Source organism: Amphibalanus amphitrite, unplaced genomic scaffold, assembly GCF_019059575.1.
Source record: "Amphibalanus amphitrite isolate SeventyFive unplaced genomic scaffold, NRLGWU_Aamphi_draft 000078F_arrow, whole genome shotgun sequence".
NCBI lineage: Eukaryota > Metazoa > Arthropoda > Thecostraca > Balanomorpha > Balanidae > Amphibalanus > Amphibalanus amphitrite.
The window spans coordinates 559665-585182 of NW_024881574.1; the positions used below are offsets into that span (position 1 = coordinate 559665).

Below are 25518 nucleotides of genomic sequence, written 5' to 3' on the forward strand. Positions count from 1 at the left end.
TTATATATTTAAAATTACTAAAGAAACATTCAAGTTTTTTTGTGATGACGTGAACTTTTGTATTTATTTATAACTTCATCTTTATTTACTTCGAATGTTGCTGAAACATCAACATATGATTTACGATGAAAAGCAGTTTTGTTGCTATTGCCTGGAGAGGGCATACCAATCTGTTTTATTTTTGACATCCGTCTTACCGCGATACATCGATATCCTTCCCGCCACCTCTTGCTGTCTTGCTCCGCGATCTGTTTTCGAGGAAATGCTAACCTTTGTCTGTCGCCTACCCCGTAACGTGACGGGAGCGTCACGGCACAGTCCCGTGACCGTCACGGAGGCGTGATGCCGACCTGGACCAGTCACGGCCGGCGGCCAGTCGAGACCAGGGACCCAAATTGTCCGATTGTCTGACAGTGGCGGCTTCTAAAGGCCGACGGACCGACACTTGGCTGTTCCGCCGGAACTGGTGTTCGCCGGCCGTGAGATTTGTCGAGATTTACGGGAAGTTTGCTGGTTGTTTGGTGTGAAGTTTACCAAAATTGATACATGATTGAAGTGACATTGGAAGTGCAAAGACAGGAAGGAATGGAGCTGCACTGTAAACTCATTTTGACAAGGGGTTGTCGTACAACGACGAGCGTTTGTCAAAAATACTAATAAAGGTTATGTCGAACGACGAATATCTTGTCATAGTTGGTTGAATCAACATTGCAAATATAAGTATCAGCCCCAGCACCTAGTCGATCATTCATAAAATTGACGAGGATTATGGAGGCTATTGTGAAAACTACCAGTGTCTTATTCGTAATATGGAACATAGATTTGCTTATGATTTGTAATTTACATCCTTGTCGAAAGAACCAGCTACACCATTGCAACAATACTGATACATACTTGTGTAATCTATGTCCTTGTCGAATGTATCAGCTACACCTTTGCAACACGGACTTAGTTACGCTAGCTAGACGTGTTAGTAGTAACATACACAAAGCTGTTACTTGTTATATAGGTGGCGCCAAAAACGTTTCCGGCCGTTTAATTTTGAAAGTTTCAGTTGCGCGCCAACCGCCGTGCAGTGATGTGGCCTCCTGCGCACTTCCGTGAAAATGGTAGGTGATAACAGTGTTCGGTCGTTTTTGTCATTTTTTAATGAAATGTATGTCTTTCAACTGATAGTAATGCAGATTGAATCAGAGAAATTTGCTGAATAAGTGCGTGATGTATGGAAGTAAGCAGTAAGCACAATGTGTTCTGCTCCAGGCCATATTGTTCTGCATATGCTATAATATAGCGATGCTTTCTTCAGGCTTTCATCAGGAGCGAAAGCTCCAGCTTGCAAGCAAGGGTCGCTGCACTGAAGACAGCAAACTGCAGAAACTCAAGATGTCTAGAAATGAAAAAGCACCTGAATTCCAAGGGGCTAATGAATTTGAATGCCCCTTAGATTCGAATTGGTTTTGCCCCTTAAAATTTGTGTTCCGCAGACTTAGAAATAACATATTTTTTTCCGAATCAAGGCATTCCTTGATGTTGCGAGTCCCCAAACCAGTTATTGCGAGGCAGGGAGCCCAAGTTGACTATCTTAACTCAAACCTAATGCATGTAAACGTGTGATTCTATAGTGTACTCGTAAATGATGACGCTCATTGCCTTTTCGCATGCGTTATTGCCCTTACCCCTTGGGTCATCAGTGTCATCACTATTGTGTGTGTAATGTGTATGTACCATTTTAACCCGCGCCCCGTTGGGCTCTGCCGAGCAACGCGCCCGGTTGGGGGGGGGGCCATTTTGGCCCCCCCCTAAGATCTCGAGAACCACGCAACATAGCGACAAGCGGTAAACGGCGTTGGATAGCCCCAACGGGGAACTACCTTGTGACCCAATTTTATTGACCTAGGTCAAACCGATGACGTCACAGGTCAGGTCAAAGGTCCAATTTTCACCGTTTACAGGCACTTCAAGAAATGCGTTGTAAAATCGAGTAAAATACATTTCATTGAAAATCATCGATGGTGAAATGTTCTTCAAACACATATTTTGCTATTTGAGGTCACTGATACCAGGTCAGGTCACAGAGGTCAGGTCACGGGGGGGTCACATATGAAAGTGTCGTGTGATACATGTTTTATGGTCCATTTTACATGACAAATGCGATTATATGGGTCAGGCAGCCTTTGGGGCCAGCTTAGATCACGTTTTGGTCAAGGTTAGGTCAAGGTCAGGTCAAGGTCAGGTCAAATTAGGTCAAATTTCAAAGTTAATATTTTTGCATAAAATGGGTATCGAATCGATGCAGCTCGTCACGGGGAGTTCAATGGTGGTCTTTGTTTTGCCGTACGTGGTCTAGAATCGCTAAAAATTGAGTTCAAAAATTTGACGTCATCATTTTTGAACAGTTTTTTCGCTATAACTTGGCCAAAAAACGAGATATCGATCTGAAATTTGGTATGTATATAGAAGAGCGCTGGGACTATCACATATATTCCGTTTTTTTTTCGAAATTCGGAAAATTTTTGGATTTTTTAAAAGTTTTTCTAAAAAAATCAATTTTTTGATTTGTTTTTGGTCAAAAACCAAAAATTTTGAAAATTCGAGATAGCAGTTTTGTAGCGCCGCTTTTTGTCTACTAGACCATATAAAGAACTTTGAAATTGCTTGATAACTGTAGATTTGGTGAGCGTTTCAAGATTGCATGTTTTTTGCTCATTTTTGCTCGAACATGACCTCAGTTTGACCTCAATAACTCCTGACCTAAGGTGACCTAAGACTTGAAATTTGGTGTGAAGGTGTCAAATTGATGCCCGGGAAGGTACTGAAAATTTGGCGGCGCTGCGCGCCGCCGTTTTCTTGCTATTCAGGAAAAACCACAGGGGGGGGGGCCAAAATGGCCCCCCCCCAACGGGGCGAGGGTTAAATACATGACCTTCTTTCAGTAATGCTGTTTTGCTGTAATAATGAGACTGCAGAGCGGCGACCTGCGATTTGTGGAGAAAACTGACGAATACAAGGGAGGTCTTTGTAAAACGTTACAAGCCTGAGACTAGTAGATCGCTTACAAGTACAGGTTTGCTGCACGTAGACATTACTATGCTAACTCAGATTTGCATTGATTTGACTTAACAAGTACACGGCTCAGCTTTGTTAAATGCAACTATGCGCAGGTCTTTACCTAGTAGCCGCATGATTATAACTAGGAACACAGTCGTTCACACAACAATGACAAAGCAAACTTTGGTAGCTAATCTAACGAACAGGGGCTCCGCCACGTTTTTGGGATTGGGGGGGTCCGACCCAAAACACAAAACCTCACTCGCGGATCCAGGGTGGCATTGAGGGTGAATACCCCCCCCCCCCGCTGCGCCCGAAAATTGAAATCGATGAAAAATTGCCGTTTTCTAGAGCACAAAAAACTTAACAATTTTATTGGAAGAAATTTCCCTTAAACTGCAAAACCAGCCCAGCCAGCAAATTTGGTCTGGGCCGTAGCTGGTTTTACTCTAGCTAGCTCAGGCATTTGCTCCGGCCAAAGTACGGGCAAGGTCTGGGGCTCTACTGGAGCTGACATACGATCCCAGGGCTCGCCCGCACCACAGCCGGACTTAACCCATATCAGGCAGTGCCGTACCCCAACCGTACTTCAGCCACAGTAAGCCAGAACAGCTTCTAAGCAGCCGGACCTGGCCGTAGGGACCCGGAATAGAGCCGTGGCATGGAGCCAGACTTTGGCCAGACTTGGCGGTCCGATACCAACTCGGGAGCGCTACGGCAAAGGCTAGCTAACCGGAATAGAGCCAATGGCCATATCGACCCAAACCCCGGCTCCGACGGCGTTCCGTTTACACCGGCCCAACTATGGCATGTTGGAGTTACCGGGCAAAACGGACTTGAGCCAAACCAAATTACTGGTTGGGAAGGTTCCAATAGCACGAGGAATCGAAAACCGAGGAGCGGAGCCCATTGACACCGACATGGCGGCCTCTCAAATCAAAGTTCTTGGGGAATGGAGGCCGCTGTTGCGCGCTCCAAGGGCGGTATTGTCCATCAGAGAATGCATTGGGCTCTCAGTGACTGGCATGGGCTTGGTAATTCGGGGACCTACATAGGCCTTCAGATATCTATGTAGGCTCTAAAGCCAGTGTAGAGTCCTCTAAGGCCGTACTAAAGGAAAGCGCAGGGCTTTAGCAGTGGTAGGGATTTGAAAGCCCTGCCCTCATATGTAGGTATAGCAGCATGGGATGGGGTCCTTAGAGACTGACATTCAGTCCTGTGATGAGTGTGACCTATACTGACCCGAAAATGGATATCAAAATGCTCCACTTGAAGCAAAGGTCAGGTGATGGGGATCCTGTTGCAGTTGTGACTTGTGGATGTCCCACCTCTACGAACCTGCATTCAGAGCCCTGTGCAGATTATCGCCGATTACCTCTGAACGGTGTGAGGCTGCTTAGACTAGTATGGTGTTCTGAAAGACCGACTTGGACCCCCCCCCCCCTGAAACTATAGGACGACCTCACATGGAAAAAGGATTCTCAGATCGATTTGAAACTCTCTTAGGGCAGGTATTGTGTCTAGGAGGTGTCTGGCAAGCTTGACCCCCCCCCCCCCACAAATTGTGGCCAAATTCTAGCATACTTTCCTAATCCTAGCAATCTTAAACGCATTCATAGTAAAAACAAAAAGATTGGAATGATGACACTCCCATGTAGGCCGGCGAGTGTTGAGTACTTCGTCTGTCACGAAATTATACCTAAGGGTTCCCTACATTTCTAGATCTTCAATTCCTTAGCTCTACGACTGTCAACACATTCAAAGTGCATACTGTGAATGAATGATATAGTCATTTTTTACGCGAAAACAAGCTTATTGGTATCCGGAATATTGGGGGGTACTGTACCCCCCAGGTAAATTATTGGGGGGGTCCGGACCCCCGCGACCCCCCCTGTGGCGGAGCCCCTGCTAACGAACTACATGTGTGTGGGTTGTAAAAACAACTACCATGACAAACAATAGGGTCGTTCGATGACATGGCAAAGGGTGCGGGGATTTGCGCTAAATAATTTTCCTTGTAAAAGTAACAAACGTTTGTTGAAATGAGTTAACAGTGTGGAAGAATGCTGTTGATGCTTACATAGTTGGGCAATTGCTTGGTCTAGATGATTCCTAGGCTGGCTTCATTTTTAGCTTGCCGGTTTTCCTTGCGAGTACTCCCTGCTCACCTGACAAATTGTGTGCATTGCCCAATAATTAGCGCTGACGTCTAAATCCGTCATCAAGTGACATCTTAGCAGAGTTTCTGACACCGCACCGGTTACTTCCTCATCTGTCACACCCGTCAATCATCCGTCACTGCGGCTGTCATCGTTTGATCGCCATCCGTCATCGTCTCACTGCACGCACTAACGCACATCATAGGGAAGCTGGAAACTTGTGGTTTTAACTGTCAACGCATCGGTGCGATCCGCAAAAGTTTTCGTTGTCGATGCCTCGACTAGAAACCAAGCGTAGCTCCTGCTGCCTTTTATTCTCCTTTGATTCATCACTCATCCCATTGCGTCTGTTGTTTTGCTTCGCCTATTTCCTTCTTGCATCGCTCTCCTATGCATCCTTGCAATCCTCGCTTTTCCTCACATCCTCCTCTTTCCTGAATTCTCCCTGGCTCTCTTCGCCTCTGGCCTCTCCCTGACATCCTTCATCTTTTTCCCTCGCTCCCGCACCGATTCGCTCTGTCGCCTCAGGCGTCACCCGTGGGAACTAGACCGGTGACCTCCGCCTTGAAAATCACCAGCGACCGTGCGGGGTCACCGCCCCCTCCCCATCCCCGCCCATCCCACCTCCCCCGAGGACTAAAGTGGCCCGTGACGCGAAGGACGAGCCTTGGGCAAGCGGATGCTCTGAGGCTAGCAGTAGTGTCCCTCTAGGGTGCCTACTCGGAGGGGAGGGTAGAATGGCGACCGGGGAGGGTGGCTGGCAGACCGTGACGGCCTTCTTGTCGCGATAGAACGCAGAGCGACCAGCTGCTGCGTGTCTGATGTGCAGAGACGGCCTAATTGTCCGACCACACCCGCGTCCTGTCCGGCGCGACCGTCAGCTGGCCTGCGGGAAACAGCCTGAGGGTACAGGAAGATGGAGGTTTGGGACAAGAGACGGGACGGCAAGGGCATGGAACGGGATGGGACAGAACAGGCATTGAACGGGATGGGATAAATAGTCATGGGACAGGAGAGAGGATGGGACGTGAGAGAGAATCAGACATTGAACATCGGAGAGGACATTGAATGAAACATGGTGGGATAGGACGTCACGAGAAACGGAATGGGACAGATTGAACACAATGGAATGAATTGGATGGATTGAATTGAATGAAATTGACGTTATTGGGATGGGACGTGAGAAATGAAATTAAGATGATACTGGACGGGACGATACGCCTAAAACAATAACGGGACCGCATTGGACTGCCGACACCTGCCGTTGTGGGCGAGCACGGTCGTCAGTTCGGGGCGGCTCGCGTGGGTGTCGGCTCTTGTATCTCACGGCGCCCATTAGCCATACCCCCGCTAAGCCACCTGCCAGGGACGGGTACAGATAATTAGGGACTCGTGAACCGGCGCGGCGCCGCGAAAAACGGGGCCAGCCGGCGGGAGGAGGGCCGGTCCTTTGTTGGGCCCAGCGGATCGGCGGCCGTTTGACCGCGCTGGAGGAAAAACAGCGATTTCTGGCGAGACCATGCCGCGGGTGAGGACGGGGCCTGTCGTCTGCGGAGACGGGCCAGGAGGCTGACAGGGCGACTTCGGCTAGCCACAGGGCGATTAGGAGAGGATAAACGGTCATAACGTGCGCCATACTGCCTGCCTGGCGGATGGCCGGCTGTGGCGGCGGCTGGGACTTGTTGGAGTTGACATGAGCTCGACAAGGTCATCCACGTCGTATGTCACCACGACCAAAGGTCAGAGTATGGTGGCTTTGAGAGGGCGGGGCTGGTTGGGTGCGGTACGCCCGCGGAAATCTGCAGTAGAGCCTGCGGTGCGGTGTTGCTGTTCTGCAGAATTGCGCCACGGAACCTCGCAACCCGCACTCGTTCCCTCCGGTGACCTCGTTGACGGTCAAGCTTCAACACCCACCCTTGAGCAGACCCTAGCTCGCAAACCTGCAGCCGCGCCTGGCTCCGCCGCACCCCAGTGATTGCCGCGCGGCCGGCGAGATAACACGTGCACGGGAACCAGCCAGAAACCGGTACGGCACAGCTTGATTCGAGGATGAGCCAAGTGGGCCACCGCACCGAACGGAGCGTGCTGATTTGAGCGGTGATAGACTTTTTGACGCGTCACATCGCCTCGATCGGTTCACAGAGGCGCGTGCCGCTGACGTTGGGCTGAACAAACGACAGAGGTGCTGTAGGTAATCTGGGGTAGGAACTGGATAGGCTGCCGTTTTTGTCGTCTTAGCAGGAGGTGATTAGCCCCCGGCTGCCGTTGCCAAACAGAACCGTAGCCGCGCGCCAACGCGGAAGTTGTGACTTGTGCGCCGCGTGTCGTCGCCTCAGCGCCGGTTGTCGTCGCGTTCGCGGGCAGTGGCTTTGTGGGCGATCGCTTTTCTCTCTGCGTCACGATCGTGCCGTGACGTGACACAACGTGACGTGACGCTCGTGAGACTCGTGACGTGGCGGTGGAGAACTCTGGGTCAGATTTTGCTGGTTTGCCGGCTGGTGAACCGCCAACTCGGCCAAATTTGGTGCAGAGTGGGCTGGTAGCGGCCCACATCAGGCCAACGGTCTGCCGCGTTTGAGCCAGTCAGTGCTGAGTGCTAACGAAAACCGACCGAAACGTTCGTCCACCGGCCCCGCCGCATCGGACTTGGTGTACGGAACACAATAGCATCTGCCACTGCTGCACCGCTCACCGCACCATGCGTAGCCGCCACATCGCTCTTGTCCGCACTCGCCTCTAGCACACCGCTCGTCCGCTACCGCAGCCGCCAGCCCGCCGCCGCCGCCTCGCGGACAGCCGTCCGCCTGCCCTCCCAGCCGGTCGGGCGCCGGGCGGTGCGGTGCGCCGGCCAACCGGGCCGGAGTAGCGCGTGAGCCGCCGTCGGGTGAGGTCGTGTGAGAGCGCGCCGCGACTCGAGGCGGCCACGCCGCCGGTCGAAGCGGACCATCGCCTGGCGAGGCGCCGCTGTGATGCTGACCTCAGTGAACCTGACCGAGTCGTCATCGAGACGCGATCGCGCGACGCCTCCGACGCACACTAAGCGTCTCTCGATGCCGGAGGAGCTGTGGAGGCGCTGGACGAGGCCCATAGCGAGGCTGTCTGTGGTTTGGGAGTGCGTGAGTGCGGACAACCCTGTGTACGCAGATGATGAGTTTTACCCGCTGGTGATTCCTCGGCAGACGTCGGGCAGCTGCGGGTGAGTGTTAGAGAGGGCACGTGCGGAGGGTTGGGTCTACGTGCACACTGCAGATGTTTCGTCTTGTCACGTGCAGAGCGGGTCCCACGTGTCAAGTATTTTTTGGAGTTTCATCGTGGACAGTGGCGCCCAGGTTTGCCGTTATGATGACGGTTTAAGTTATGTTTTGAAATATCGGGGGCTATAGTAACATTTAGCTTAATGTGAGCGTATATCACTTTTCATCATCTATACTGTTCATGGTTACCTATCAGGAGGTGTTTTACACAATTTCAACGGCATTTATCTATGTGTAAATGATGAACGTTCGATTTAAACCGCTCGCCTCACGCCGTAAGCTGGCATCACTTCTTGGTCTATAGCGTGCTGGTGCGTGAACCCTTGACCGTTAAAGGTAGTTGCCCCCACGTAACGTGTGCTATCGGTAGTTGGCCGCAGTTTGTTTCTCGGAATGTCCAGTAGATAAGGCTTCTCTCGACTCGACTCGGTTCAACCCCACCGCGAGGCAGCTCCAGACTGGCTTTAGGCTGGCGGAGCAAAAAAAAAAAAAGGCATCGTTAAACGATGGGCTCAACTTTTCAGGCTTATCGGCTCTTCGGAAAGCGCTTGGATTGGAACCCAGCTATCATGGAGGTTTGCTTTGCACTTACCGGGTGTTCTCTTTTTGACTTGGTCCGGTCGCACTTCTCTTTAGTTTGCTGACTTGAGCCGCCAGGATGTTCACAAGCGGTTAAGTCGAGGCGTTGATAAACACACTAAACAAGCGTCCGTTGTCTGTGCACTCGTCTTGAACCGTGGGAGCCCAGCAGTCTGGAGATTTACAAGGTGATTGCATTGTCGAGGCAAGACAATTCATGAGCTTTTCATTCATTATGCTCCAGCAATTCGTTATCCGCCATCAGCCGGTGGGCCATTTTCGATTCGTGAGTCCGTCACACCCCGTGCACATGGACCAAAGGGGCATCAGTGTGCACTGCAGTGCACACTGGGAACAGACTGGTCGAGTGCAATTGGCTGCGGTCGGCTGCACGCCTACAATCAACACATGATTTGAGTTCACTCGTTTTGACAAGGCTTGACTGGATTTGACCACTAGGTTTCTAAGTTGGATTAGCCGTGATTTGTTTCAAGTTATGACTCAATTTATGACTTTACTCGACTGTTTTTTTTTACTAATATTTTAATTCACTTACTTTGCGTAACGTTGACTTTGATGCGAACATCTATGTAAGTTATTGTAATGGATGAGGCAGGAGCATATTGTTTGCTTGCCTTTTTTGACATTTATTTAACAAATTTAGTTAGTCATCAATTTTGAACTAATTCAGGTCATTCCGCCGATTCGGCCAGTAGTGCACTGACCTTGCAATGACCTTGCCAGCTAGCTAACCGTTCTATCATCTCATTTGGTCAGCTCAGTCTGCTGGTCCGGTCATTGGGCGGATTTCGGTAGCGGCTGATCCTCTCCGTTCTCTGACCTGGGCGCCAGCTCATCCACCCGGTTTGGTGGACTCGTCACCGGCAAATCCGGTCAGCCAAGCATTGTTCGGCACCCCGAGACCGCAAAACTTCGTTCCACTTGTCCCATGACCTGTTCTTCTTGCCCCAGTGGTGACCTCATGTCACCGGGGTCGCTGAATTCCAACCTGTCTGCACAGTTCTGGTCGGTTACCTAGCATTCCATATTTCACACCGCTTCCCATGGGCACGAAGTTTGCGATTCGCCGGCCAGTAACGTGAAGGTTGGCAAAGGTGAGCGCAACTCTTCTGAAGTGCAATTCAAACGGTCCAACCAGGATCGGGAAGTTCACAACGGCGCTGAACGGTCGGGGAGAGTTCGCATGGCTGTTTGACCTTCCAAAAGTCCATAATTCACTGCCCACACGCTTACCGCTCGGCTACTTGTGGCTTGTAACACCCACACGCCGCTAACAAACGGCACGCTCTTCCCGGTCCCTGACCCAAAACTCGCAGCATTCAATCATCAGCCTACAACCAACCATTATTTGTCGCCACCTTTACACCGAATCATCTATACACCTGTCATTAATGGTTAGTGTGGGCTTCGACCTCAAACAGCCACCAATTCAAAACATTCAAACTGATTTGAAAAAAAACAGCGCCACCGCGCACAGCGCTATGCGGATAGCGCGTCCCAGTGCGGTACGAGGAGGCGGCCAGCCTCGCTGAAATGTGGGCTGGAGAGACCTCGCGTGAGGAGTGGTGGGCTGCGGTGGCCGGTTTCGGTCAATGTCAGACTCCCACGTCTCGCATGGCGCTTGGAGTGCAGTCTCGAACCGTATCTGGTGGCCGCATAGTCGCTCGAGTTCAGAGTCAGAGCGTTGTCTGACCCGTCTGTTCTGGTCCCGTCCAGGCACTGTTTGGTGGTCCATATCCCAGTTGGCGAGTTCGCCGGACGGTGAGCGGTGCCTTTGTCTCCGATCGGGAGCCGAAGGGACGGAGGGCACCGCAGGGGTCCGCCAGCGTCCGATGTTTTGTCGAGGTGCGCAGGTGGGGAGCCAACAGCGCCCTCCAAACCCTCACCGGTGGATTATCCACCTGAGTGGAAACAGCGTGGGAAATGGCGGAGCGAACTGAAAGTGGAGAGTCGATTCATAAAACGTATCCCCGCCGATTGTGGATATTGCGTATGCAATACGGTGAGAAAGTTGAAACTAATGCAAACACTGCTTGAAATGTTGATAAGAGATGCTAGCAAAAATGTTGCTGTCGAGGTCTTCGTTGAAGTCGCCTTTGTGAGATCATTTTTATCTACAGAGGCATCTCCCTAAACGATTTCCATTTGGCAAATGTGACATCCAGGCTCCAACGCACACAGTACACACGCGCAGACACAGATCGGACCTCTGCCAAAAAACACAGCTGCGTCGCTTTGGTCGCAGCAGCGCCGCACGCGGCCGGCTCAACTTACGCGTGACAATCGTGGCGCACACATGTCGGCGCGGCGCGGTGCGTCACCGGTCGTTTGGAAGATAGTCACCTGTGTCTCAGCGGGCGCAAAAGGTGATCATTAGTGTCTAGCCCTGCGTGTTCTTGAGCGTGAGGGGAAATATGATATCCAGGAGAGCGTTGCGCAGAATTGGTTACACCATGGACTGACATGGCAATGAGGCAATGCTATTGCATTATTCTAAAATTGTGTACCCCAGTTTTGAGACGATGAGGATCGATATCTAGTGATGATATTTACAGATTTGCTGTCGGCTGATCTATTACCAAATTGGCACCATGATGGGTTCTAGTCATCATTGGATGTTTTCTGAACATTTCGCCTGAAGCTGAACATACATGTGAGCTATTTCTATCAATTCTCGCTCTTTTTGTCCGGGCTAGTGTGAGAGCTGTAGATTTATGAAACTTCTCAGTGCTCGCGCGTCCCTGAATTAAACTCAACCTGTGCCAATTCTAGATCACCCTGTCCTGCTGAATTTCATGTACTTTCAACGGCTTTCAGCCAATTTTTGATATCTCCCGTGTGAAACTTGCTTTGATCTAACGTCGATCCCTGACTCTGCTCTCGCCAGCTGCCCTTTGTATACACAGGTCAATCTGTCTTCTCGCTTCTCGCCTGTCTTCTCACTTCTCGCCTGTCATGTAGCGCACAAAATCCGTCACGGAGCGCTCGGCTGGCGGAGAATCCCGCTCCGATGGCCGCAGGGGTGTCTGAATTGGCCGACCGTGCGCGGCCGCTGACCCGGGCTTAGGTATTCGCCTCCTCGTTAGGATTTCCGGTCATGACCTGTAGCGGCGGTGGACCGAGAGAGGGAGAGGTGGCAGAAGGTCAAACTCAGAGGAGGTCTCTGGGTCTTTGACGTTCGCCGCCGCCACCGCCCGCCGCCCGCCGCCAGCCGCCAGCCGCCAGCCGCCAGCCGGCAGCCGGCCGCTCCGCTATGACCGTTGTGAACGCAGTGAACCGCCGGTGTCAGCTGACCGTTGGAGCTGACGGTTTGAAGTGATTGTCATTCCCGCCGCCCGCTGGACCGAGAGAGAAACGGGTTTGGAGTGGACGGAAAACTTGTCACGATGGTGGAGATTGGTCCAGATTAATTACGTAGAGTTGTCACCCAGAGGTGTTACGGGAGTTCATATGAAACGATTTCTAGAGGTAGTGCGGTTTCCGCGAACATTGTGCCGGTTTGAATGTATGGGCTTGTGCTGGAATTCCGACAAGAGTAACACTTCTCTACTGGCGCTCCTATACATTGCAAGTTAACATTTTTCAACATCATTTCATCAGCGCACTCGACATCAGTCAAACATATGATGTCAACGAGTCGTTCGCTGCGGGCTCACCCCACTCCCCACCTCGCATGGCTGTTACCAATGAATCATGGGCAACGGCAACCATTTGTGGCTACGCCCTCCCAAACTGCGGCCGGGCAGTCATCGCACACTTTGCCGACTACGGCGACTCACGCTCCCAGCTTCAGTCTCAGGTCACGAACGGTTTCCACATGAGGACCGAGTCTCCACTCTATGACGTCATAAGACAGGTGGGCGCTGCGTGACGTCACGGTAACTACCTGTGACGTTATCGGTGCCATCTCCAGTGGGCGGTGCGCCGAGGAATTTAACGGAGCTCTATTGAAAGCTCTATTAGGCATCGTGGGCTTGAGTTTGTCGGACAGAGCAACCCGGCGGTGATAGGCATTAAAATGTCGTGCTTCCGTATCCATTGTTTTATGGCCAATTTATTGGCTGACCAATTTGAACTAAATTGTTAGCAGTTTGTTATGCCGGCCAGTATAGTTTATACAGGTTTAAAACTATTCCAGTCTTGTCGATCCAGTTTCACTGAAAAGATCGCGGGTCAGGGCGACAGTCGACCTCACCCAACCGGTAACATTTTATTGCCACAAGTTTTCCCCTCATGCCGCATGCTTTCGAGCTTTCTCTGCGTCGCAGCCACAAACAGTGGGCGACGGGCGTGGTGCGTCGACTGTCAGTGGTATCCTCTCTCCGGTCACCGCACGCGCATTGTGCGTCGAAAACGGCGCCCAAAGCCGACCGCAGCGGCGCCATTCAGGGCCCCATTCATTCGACCACAGCTGTGCCCTCGGGGCATGTACAATGACCGACGAAAACGGAGGCTAGACGGCGTGCCGCTCGCACTTGAGAGAGGGGATGAGGGGGTAGAGGAGGAGGAATGTTCTCATCGCTTTTGACCTGACTGGGCTCTTTGAGAGGACTTGACATGTCGTTCAACGATGCAAAGTGGAGCGTAGTTAGTTGCTATCAATTCGAATTTTGACATGTAAAACGCAGAGTTGGATTGGATAGCGAGGATTATAATCGTCTCATTAATTGCCGTCATAATGGTGCAGTTATCAAGATGTATGCGTTTATGGGTATCGGATTTCATGGCTCATTTGTCTTGTTGCGAGAGGTGGCTTGTCGTCTGAGTTTAATCGCTTGCTGGTAGCTCCGAGGTTTTCATGATTTTTTATTCATGTCCAAGTTTCGCCTTTAACCTTTTATTTGATCCCGTTCACAATTTTTAGGTGTGTCCTGTGAGCTTCATTGTCACTCTGAATGTTTTTTAATGACAATACAATTACCGCCAAGTAAAGTGCGAAGTTACAGGCCGATGCATACATATTGCGACGACTTAAGGTCTTCCGGGGCCTCTACAGGGACGTTATTAGCTCCTTCTGTAGTCACGTGTCCTTGATAAGTCTCTGGTTCCGATAGCGCTCAGTATCATTGCGACATATCGTGTCGCCGATGCGCCGAATTGTTTGCACACTAACTGAGCCTCCTGCTTCCGTTGAACTTTGACACACGGTGATCGGCAATATTTGCAGTGCGTAAGGGCCTTGCCCATATCAAGACCTTAACCGAGTGACATATTTACAGCACAAAATCGGCGCACCGACTTTGTCGTTTCTGAGTCTTGTTTGTCGTCGGCTCGCTTTGAAGCAGCCTTGGCTCTTTTTTTTTTTTGGCACCAAGAGTGTCATACATCGGACGCTGTGCACACTACGCAGTCACTGAAATTGACCCATCAGAGGCGCCTGTGTAAGCACTGAGAGGCCAAATGTGCCGCGCTGAAGTACGATTATGCGGCTGCTAGATCCAATCTCGGAACAGGTGGCCAATGCGATGCATGCCGATGTACCGAACATTGGTCGTGACTTGCGATTGAAGATGTAATCAGATGCGAACGATAGTTAGGAATGCCTCCCGCTTGCTGGTGGGCATATGCAAAGAGATGGATTGGATAATGATTTGTGGTATTCATTAGAATGTTTTTGTTTGGTTATTTGCTTAACTTCAAGCCAAGTCAGCATTAACGTTAACCTAAATGATGGTGTGCTTAGAATAATATAATGGAGACCAATAATCTAAAGGAGACTGTGGAGTTGCGACTTGTGGCAATTGCTCCTGCATCGTACATTGGTAAAGGGAAAAGTTAGCGACTTCGTGGAGCAAATGGCAGGGAAGTGTCGTAATGCGTTGTCATCGCCTAATGTTACGTGCTCTTTCCTCACATTAGAGAACCGAGTGACAAAGCTGTCGCTCGCCATGATGAAAATGGTGATGACAGAAACTGCAGAGATGATAAATTGTTGGCGATTCACACGCTAAATTTCCGGCTTATATTACGTGGCATCGGCCCGTGTATTCATCTTGGGCGAGGTGTGATCTGTGGCCCGTAGTTCGGCGACCACTGAGCGCTAGTGCATAGCTAGGCGACATCTGATTACAAAACGCGTGGTTTGACGACCTCTGATGACTATCCGGTGTGGTTTGCTGATCCTTGCTGACGTCTAGTTAATTGAGGTGTCATACCCGGGTCACTTTCCTTTACAATCCGCACGATTTCATGGTGGCATCAATATCATTTAGGATGTGCTTACCTGGCACGCATACCTAATTATTAAAATAGCATTTATGTAGATCGTCGAAGGTCGAACCACTGCTCAGGCTAACAACCCATTCATTTTATGTGACCAATTGCAAAGGCTAAAGGGTCGACCTCACAGATTAAACCTTCTGGAGGCCCATATCCATCTACAGCGGGGTGGAGAGAAAGGTTGACAATTCACGTGCCCATCGGAACATAACGCACCACCATACGCGCAATCTGCATCACGGCGCACTTTTGCGTGCCAATGACGTAATATCGCCCTGGGTGGTCCGTGCTCAGATTAGCGTCACATTACTACTTAGCTTCTACGTCCACTGAATGGCCTGGGCGCGGTGCTGCGGGACTGAATAGAGCCCGTGGCCACGGCGCACCGGATGGAGGCTAATCGACTGCATTAGCGGACGCCAGTGGCGCTGTGACGGCGTTCAGAAGTGTCACGTCATGTGATGGCGGTGACGGTGCTGGTGATGGTGATGAGATGATGTAACGGTGATTTCCTCGAGTCCTGATCTCCTCTGCCAGCGTCAACCGTTGTCCAGTGCCGATGGTAACGCTGCCAAATACAGCGGTGCCAGGTCTGCGCTCAATCTCCACCAACTCTGCTGTGTGCTAGTGCAAGGTCGTCTGCACTGGACGCGTTGGCATGCGCTGCCAGACCGGTGGACAGCGGACAGCACTGGACATTGAACAGACAGGGCGCCCCGGACCGAGACAACAATGTGTGGACGGCAGCCGGACAGTGCAACCGGACCGGGAGCGAGGAAAGTGGCGCATTGTTTGGCTGCAGCGAGCAGGGGAGGGGGAGGAGGGGTGACACTGAACAGCGAATGCAACGACGTGGAAAACATTTTAGATGCGGTTTAGCTTATGTTTGGTTTGTAAGATGCATGGTGACGATGTTTTAGACCAGGACAGCTGGAATTTGGGAATGCAACATCGCTATTGCATTTACGTCGAGCCTCATTGACTAGATTTGCACAAAGTACCTAAAGGTGGAGAAGCTAAACATGAAAGGATGCCGACTCATTGTCGCCATTACCGCACAACCCTGGACATAGAGCAGCGTCGCTTAGCAGGCACTGCGGAAAACGCACCCGAAAAACGCGACCGCCGAATCCTGCACATTTTCTTTCAGTTTGACCATGCGCAAGCACATACAACCCAGCAGACAGACAGACGGACGAGACCGCGACCGTGCCTCGACGACTGGCCGTGAACCCAACCTTCCCGGCTGCTGGGTGCAATTTTCCGGTGATTGGCAGCAAGCGATCGGCGCTTTAGGCAGACAAAAACTCAAACCGGATAGGCAGGGATTCCTCGGACAGTAGCCCGTCGATAATTTTGTAAACGCGATGGACGATGGAAGAAAGGAGCAGACTCTCGAGGACAGGCCCGCCGCCCGGCTGACACGCCATCTTCTCTGAAGTGTAATTACGGCCTGTCCCTGGGTGTAAATTAGCACCTGTGCGCCGCTGTCTAGGCGGACGAGATGTCCTATCTCGTGTCGACGTCTGGTAATGTCTGTTCTCGTCAGCTACGGGACAGACACGCGCGCGAAAGATTACTGGAGCGTGTCTAATGCTGACCCCTGCTGGTCTCCCCGGCACTATGCTCTAATTAAGAGGCATTTAGCCGGACAGCTGTGCAATTGAGGCAATTAAACGTGCATTAGCGATTGCTGCTCTGATGGACTGGCCACTTGGCAGGTCGTTCGGAAACTGAGCCGGGTTTTGACATACTGCAGACGAGCAGTGGACCGGGAGTTTCGTGAGCGATGCGGCGCGGCTGGAGGTAATGGGACTTTGAACGGAGCTCCGCTGTCATGGTTCGTGCCGATCAGTCCACACAAGAACCGGTTACCGCATGCGGTCGGTGACTGGTTTTCCAGGCACTGCTGACTGTGCATCGTGTAGGGGCTCAGCGAGGTTATATTTACATATATTCTGGCGATATCTGTCAACTTTGAATGTCGCTGTAAACTGGTTTCATCGCTCGACCTCCAGGCGGCATTGAAACCGTTACGTCCGAACTGGTAATTGGAGGGAACCGCGTATAACCACCCAAAACGCACGCTCGTGGATCTTGGATTTTCTCTCACCAGTGTTCATGACGCTGCGTCACAGATTTTCCAGGAGTTTCCACTCACTGGGTGACTGCACCCTCCCACAACATCGCCAGTCGATGACGCACGAGTCGATAACCCCCGTCGTCGACCTGTCATCGACTCGTCCGTCGACCCTTCCGCGTCGGCGACGAACGTACAGAGGTGGTGCGAGGCGGGATCCTTGAACAAACCCTGGGAGACATCTCGGACGACCACAAAGACGCCGCCCGACTCTGACGGACATGCGAGCCATGTTTGCCCTCTCAGACGTCGGCATCCGAACACTAACGGTGTCCGATGCCGACGACGGGCTGGCTGGCGAGTGGCGACTTCAGAAGATGCGGTCTAATGCGTGTTTCATGTCGAGGCGAGAGGGTATCGGACTCAGGACTGCTTCTTTGCGGGCACCGGTATTGGAGGATGCGGAGTGGCAAACTCTTTCACTTTCGTTTGGCAGTGCCATAGCGGGTGAGTGGGAATGGGTTCGATTTTTTTTGTCACTCAGTGGCAGAGCATGAGTGGTTGGAACGGACAGGTACTAATTATAGTTGAAAGTTCAAACTTCAATCTCACATCAAAGTATATCACAATATCCCACAAATCGATAAAATGTGCAGGTTTCGAATAAGGCGGCCTAAGGAATATTTCAGTTACTGTGTTAAATTGTTTCCCATTCGAAACAATTTACAATCTAAATGTAAAGTAATGCGTTGTCGCCATTCCTACTTCTGACAAAGGAACAAATGATTTTCATGGTTATACCACATGGCTTGATGTTATTTTTGCATGTTAACGTATCATTTTTAGATACTCTGGTCTCGTCTGCAACAAAAACCTGGGTGCAGGCCCGCCGTTGTGCGGCTGAAACAGTCTGTTGGCAGGCGCCGGGTGGGTCATCTGAGGCACCCGACACCGCGCCGGCTGCTCCCCTTCCCAGGACCCGCCTCGTGCCGAACAAAGGCGCTCGGTGTTGTTTCACAGGGAGAGCTAATTACTGCCGATAAGGCAGAACGGTACGTCCGAGGCTCCGAGGAGCGGGCTGGTCTTGCGGTCTGCCAAGACTGGGCGATCTCTAGCGGTCGTACTGAGATGATCCTGCGGGCTTGTCTGGTGGGTGGAGATGGGTGCCCGCAGTGGGAAGGTGGAGGAGTATGTTTCGGCGAAAATTGAGTAATTACTGTGGAGCAAAGAAGGGTGACGAAAGAAACACTAATGGAGGCAATGCTAGTGATACTAGGTGGTGGGCTAGTAGAGGTGTGGCTTGACAGATTAATGAAGATGCTAACTAGCTGATTCAGATGGTGATGTGCCGATTAGTGGCTCGCTGGCGACGGAAGTGACGCGATGGAACGCGACAGTGGAAAGTGACGATGTAACGTGATTGTGTATCTATACGGAGATCGACGGCAGCTGGGAGAGCTAGCAGTGTCCGTGTCCAAAATGTTGTTGTCCCGCCTCGTCCGTCCCTCTTGGGAGTTTTCCAGGATTAGCCTGGTTCGCCGTCTGATCCCAAGCTGATTCTCTCTGATTAGATTGTGTCCGTCACCATTCAACCGACGCTTCCGCTTCAGCAAACTGCGAACGTGCCTTTGACTGTCTTCTCGATCTCGATGCTTCCGGCAGCCTGGGCATCGCTTTGCCTTAAATAACTATCCTGTGATTGGACAGGTTGGGAAGAAATGGAACAGATACACCTCTCCTGGGATCCCGTCTCCGGATCCAATTTCAAGTGAAGCTGAAGCTTCTGTTGGCATTTCTTAAGTACTGATACGGCATGCAATGCGCTATTTGCTCTATTCTAATGCTTTCTTATCTCAGGACCCGATTGTTTTAACCTCCTGTTGCTTTTTTCCCGACGCTGTATTATCCAAAGATCAAATTTATACAATATGCGTATGGGCGCCATGCTGGTCCTACAGTTTTTAGTGTTCGGTTCCCTGTTTGTTTGTATAACTTAATAAGTGCCAGCAGGCTCACTCACGTTTCGTGAAACCCTTTCACTCCTTTCACGCTCCCCTTCTACAGTTTCCGATGCGGCTGCCCACTCGCCTCTTTTACCCCTCTTCACCCCTTCGTCTGGTCCTCCTCATCGATCGGCAGGTGCGCGTGCCACTTTTTGCCTTCGTTCCGGATTTCCACATCGTCTCACCGCTACCGCACTGGTGCCGACGCGTCGTAACAACAGACCTCCGCTCCGAACCCCAGCCGTCACAGCGCAGCCGATCGCCGCGCGAGGAGCGACGTTTGGAGCGCGCCGGTCGACGTTTGGAGCACGCGGGTTGACGTCTCGACGCGCCCAGGTGCGCCACGTGATAAACGTCTGCCCCGCGGCGTTTTTGCGCGAGCTCGAGCCGCCGCTCGCCACGCGCCGAGGTGCTGTATTTGTCTTCCGTCGTCTCGCTGAGGGCACCGGTGGCGTGTGCGGGCTTCTGGGGTCTTGAGAGGATAAAAGAAAACGGCGATGTAACGCTGGTGGCTTGCGATCTGATCAAAGTGAATCTCTGACAAATCAAACCAAGTGTAATAAAAGCATTATATTGTGATGGATTGGCCGTATTCAACCTTCCGAATATATTTCACAGTCACTTTGCAGTTTGCACCCAATCGTATGAATGAGTGACTGCAAAGTTGATGCCATCACCCTTGTGATTCAAGCTCAGTGGCCTATACCCGACAGTTCACCATTTAAACCCGCCGGTCAAGCCGGACTAACCGCCGATCGCTCCAGGGAACCAACCCCAAGGCCCCTGAACAGTGCAGATACCCGTCGCGTTCACTTTCTCCGGAGAACAATACGGCGGGCCGCGTGCTCGAGGGGCGAGGTAGACAAACAGGACTGCCGATGCGCGCGGCTACTATCGCCAGTGATTGTCAGTCAGTGAGCGAAGATCGGGACTCACTTGAACACGCCGACTGGAAGAGGCGACAGGACGCCGGCTCCGACGGCTCTTGCTGCTCCTGCGGCGCCCGTAGGTGTTAGGTTGTGGAACAACACCGCAGTGTTGACAGGAGGGGAAGCTAGAAAGCGAGGGCTTGTTGCGTGTAGTGGAAGGGTTGCGATGCCGATGCGTCTTCCAGTCATGCCATTGACAGACAGCCGGGGAACGCCGTAGACGAGATGTCTTGGATGTCGCCTGAAGACGTGATGAAATGCTGGGAAGGCGTCGCTGACCGACTTGGGTCGGGACGATTCTGGGAGTGTTTCCCAGAGTTCATTGTGCTGGAAGGCACGCTCAGAGATTGGGTTTATTATAGCGTTATGTGATCAAATTGGTGTGTCGCTTCCGTCCCCGATGTAAGCCTCGGGGCAGGGTGGGTATTGGGAACTAATCCATCAGCCTGCTGTGACCATCAGGCTTTGATGTCTGTTGTGCGCGGAAGGTAGCAGCCTCAGAATGTAATGACACCACCTGAGGCGAAAGGGACAGAGGCGAGGTCACCGGAAAAGAAATTATCGGAGCCCGAAGGTGATCAAGAGCGACCGATTGCCACCGGATGGGGGCCGAAGGGCCGGGTGAAAGTGCCGCTAGCTCGTTTGTTCGCTGCCGTCGTGGGAACGACAGTCGCCAGGGGCGTCACGCGGTGGTCGCACGCACTTGACCCTTGACTTATGTGACAAAAGTAAGGCGAACACCAATGAGACAGAAATACCTTTTGTGCGGAAGGTCTTCACTTTTGCCTGTCATTGAAGTTTTTCCTCTGCACGAAGCGCTGGGCGGGCTAGCAAGGACGATATGCCCCCACACTTCACAGGCTTTCATGCAGCCAGATTCTCGCGCTTTTGCCGCGCCATTCTTCTATTCTTCCTTCCAAGGGAAAATAACTGCCATATGTGAGGATGCCAAGGAACTTCCAAAAAGTCCGTAACTGGTCCACTGATTGCCGGTTGGCGGCTTCAATCGTTTTACGACCTTTGAGGGGAGCGCTCTTTGTTATGGGAGAGCTGTTCAGCCTCAGCAAAGATCCTCTTCCTCAGAGGTCCAATTTGACATCGCTATCGAGAGCATCTCCCCTTGCTAGTTTCTCCCCGGCAATCACGCCATTTGGAGACAGAGAAAGAAACAGAAGCCGTCAAAGCTGGAAGCGAATTAGGCCTCGTTTCCCTGTCGTACAGCTGGCTTCCCACCCCACATAAACTTCATTCCATACCCATTCCATGCCCATTCTACGGCCCATGTCCATTCCTGCGGCATTCGTGGGACACATAAGTGATGTCAGGCACCCCAGAAATGTTCTACAATGTGGAGTCGTTTTCCTGGACGCATCCCAAACACGAACCGTTGAATCGAGGACTATGCCGTTTTGGTGTTTGCCGCTAGTTTTGCTTTCTGTTTCGTTTTTTCTGTGTTCGATTTTGGTTATCCTGAATTCCTATGTGATAGGAGCTTGGTATCTGTCGAATAAAACCTTGTTGCACACGTTGAAGTAAACACGCTGAAACTGTACCGATTCATTCAGTTTGCGTATGCATTATGCACCAATCCAGCAAAAATATGGTTGAAAAGTATGGCGGTTGAACTGTTATTACCGGTGACACAAAAATCATATCTGGTGACATCCAAGTCCATTTTTCACGGTCCTGATGCAGCATAACTGCGCTTACAACGCTCGGCGCAGGCACCATTTACATTAATATACGGCCGTCTTTGTGAGCTCGGAGCGCGTTGGAACTGCCCCACGTGGTAGCCTATGAGCCAGTCATTGCTCCTTGTCCGCGCCGGTGATCCCTCGTCGTGAGGTGGTCATTCCTCCTTGTGAACTACTCCAGTCGGACAGACCTGTTGGTGCAACTCCTCCGCTAATTATCCTCCCGCAGAGCTGCCCGTCACGACACGAGTCCGAGTGCAGGGCAGTCGGGCCGCGGGAGGGTGTAACGATGGTGTAATGAGAGAGACGCGTGCCTGCCCGCCGCGCTGAGCCGCCCCCGCCGCCGCCGCCGCCCCCGCCCGACCCGTCACCGTCGTCACCGCCGCCGCCGGAGCCGCACTGTCTGGCAGGCCCGGTCGGTCCGGGGCGGTAGGAGGGGGCGCGGTGCACCTCCCAGACAGATTCAGGTCAGGTCGGAGACCGGCGCACTCGGTAGGGGAGGGTGGGAGAGGGATGAATGGTGGGGGGCAGAACGCGTGACGGGAGCTGAAGGGAGGAAGGGGGTGATGGAGAGTGGTAACGGGTAGAGGTCATCGCTCCTTGTTGGATAGGGTTGTGATTCTGGGCATGATGAGTGGATTGGTAGACGGGAAGCTGATTGCTCTGTGACTTTAATGTTCACACTTTTTTAGCACCGAACTGATTGCGTGTTATATGGAATGGGGAAAGCTGGACACCAAAATAACTGGATAGCTTCCGTAGAGAAGTTCACAAATTGGTGCGTAAATCAGGTTTACACCGCAATTTGAACGTCTTGAAAGAATCGTCTTGCTGTGATTATTTTAATTAAATTTGCGTTATTATTCTCATCTGCTCGGGATGAGTCGCTCCTGTGTTGAAATTATTTCAGTCCCATCTGCCGTCGTCGTTTTTCCTTTCCGGACAACGTGACGTAGCGCTTTATCATCAGAGATGCTAGGTCATTGGCGTGCTTTACCCGTGAACTGTTGTCACGAGTTCTCCTCATTGCAATATCGCCATTTTCTCGGACCATTTTCCTAATGGATCCAGCGTAAACTTGACCCAGTTATTGGCACTGTAATTATCAGTACTCGAACATGGAGCTTTATTTGAGTGGTCGTGGCTGGAACACGACGGAAAGAGCAGCTAAGAGACTCCTCATATTCATTGTTTTTCTTCTTGCTTATTTAATTTTCGCCCTCTACACTTTCGAATTGTAGTGGGCCTAGAACTGAACCTTGCAATGAACCCCTGTTGAGATTGCTTGCCGTTGCGCCGATGCCATGCTGATCTGTATATTATCTAGCGCTGTGTCATATCACATCATGACAGTCAACTTACCATTCCTGGCGAGTTGTCGGACCCACGGCGAGTTTTTGCGCTTTGTCTGTGCTCTTTTTTGCCGGTCCAAGTCGCGGGTCTGGTTCAGAAGTTTGTTTTTGTCGACCCCCTGTATCGTTTATGTTGAAGTGGCACCGGTAGTTGACTGGTACTGAATAGAAAGCTGTGCGGCAGTGCGTGTAGAGCTGTACGTAAACTTGTTGATTATTTAATTTTTAATTCCAACACGCTGGACATTTCTTTTATCGATGTACATTTTTCTCTCTCGAATTACATATTGTTTCTCGATTTGAGGTAGGTGCAATTCCCCCACCGGACGGACCCCTTTTCTGCTGCTATGATATATGTTTCTGCTGCTTATAGTCACTCGGGATGCGGTGGGCGAACACATTGCTGGCGGGTGGGAGAGAGGTCGGCCCAGCCCCCGAAGAATCACCGAAGGTGCGCACAGGTCTCAAGGCCGCGGCGATCCCCGACCGATTAATTGGCCACACTGTTAGATCGGATGGATTTGTTTGATCCATTGACGATGTGAAGGTTTGTTTTGAGGCCTTCACCCGGTGTTTGTACCTTGAGGAGATGGATTGTTTGGCTTAGAAGGCTGAAGTGTACTTCGACGCTGGGACCGAATCTGTGATTGCTATCTTAAATCACGATGCGTTGGTTTACGTAAAGATCTATTGTGCTCTAAGCACATTAACTGCTATAAATCAGTTTGTTTGTTATGGGTACTGAATTTTACAGTGCACAATGATTAGATGCTGATAAGAATGTCTAAGTTAAATGCGATAATATATGAGATGGCAGACGGAAGGGAACTACTTTAATTAACTATGGAACCATTACTGAATGCACAGGAGGAATAGCAAAACAACTTAATTGGCAATTAGGACGATATCGTAAAGCCGTGGCTGGATTTTTCGCACTATCTTTGTGCATTGTTGGGCATTTCATTGTATGCGGAACACGGCTTTGCAAGCTGAATGAGGGCTTACAAACAACAGGTGCGTTAGAGCGGAACGGCGGAACCGCATATACAGGGAATAAAAACAGAATAAAATGAGAGTGTAATCTTTCCATTCGCATCTGGCATCTTATATCGGAAGGAGAGGATACCAAGTCAGCGTAAAAACACCTCCCAACCCCAGAGGAGCAGATTTGAGCTAATCGTAAAGCAAGATAAAAGAATTGCTTCTCAATCTCTTCCTCCCTTCCTCTCTTCCTTTCTCTGTCTTTTTCTCTCTTTTCACCTCTCTCTCTCTCTCTCTCTCTCTCTCTCTCTCTCTCTCTCTCTCTCTATCTTTCGTCATTTCACACCTACCTGTCAACCACCACCACCGGCCCGGGACGAACTCTCGGCCATGGTCACACACTGACCTTCGCTGTGACGTTTGTGACGCCTGTGACGCTGTGACGTCTGTCCGCCTACCCGTCACGGGTGGGACGTGGGTACTGCTCTGGGGTACGAGGTCGCTCGGACGTAATTGGATCACTGAGTCTCATCAGCCCCCGGTGTGAAACTTGGCCTTTTTCATCCCACGGGCAGGTTAGGCCAGTTACGAAACACTGGCAGGGGATTTATTAAACAATTTTGATGATGATAATGATGATTTGGTGGGGCATGTAGAAGGACAGAAAGGTATACCTAAAGTCAGGTGCATTTCCCAAACGCCAAATGTCGAGCTATCATTGCCAGGGGTACTGCTGCTTATCTACTAGTGCAACTGCTGCACTAATATTTGAATGCCTATTTGTTGAAAGCATTTTTTGAAAGTAAAATTAGATGCATTTGCATGAAGTTTGTAAGATACATTTTCACAACAGCTTGACTGATTTACTCCTGGCAACCAGCGTTGAATACACATTTGGCTCAACACACATTTTTTTGTATTATTCCATGAGAAACGGGCTAAAGCTTTTCACTTTGATGGGAAGAAATCGTGGCTTAGGACATTTTGCATACACTTACACGCCTTACGTGTTAGCGTTCCGTTGTGTATCCGTATAGTCGTCATCTGCAGCTGCGCCACCCAGGGTGCCAATCGCCATAAGCCCTGCATGGTCCATTCTTCTCCTCACGATTAGCACTCTGCGCAGACGAGCGCGCGTGGCTCAGGGCCCGGAAATCCACACGCAAAGACGTCTTGGAGACCATCCTAGCAATACATCA

General features: G+C 51.1%; 1 protein-coding gene across 4 annotated transcripts in view; it reads left to right on the top strand.

Moving 5' to 3' along the window:
- LOC122379444 (focal adhesion kinase 1-like) overlaps positions 1 to 25518 on the top strand; it is a 109687-nt gene that overhangs the window by 35129 nt on the left and 49040 nt on the right. The window contains exon 1 of one of the 4 annotated variants that reach the window (XM_043361673.1): positions 7178 to 8403. The exons of the other annotated variants lie outside the window; for them this stretch is intronic. Coding sequence (XP_043217608.1) covers positions 8177 to 8403 — 227 coding nt within the window. The 5' untranslated portion in view covers positions 7178 to 8176. Of the gene's footprint in view, positions 1 to 7177; positions 8404 to 25518 lie in introns of those variants that run through there. 4 annotated transcript variants of the gene reach the window in all.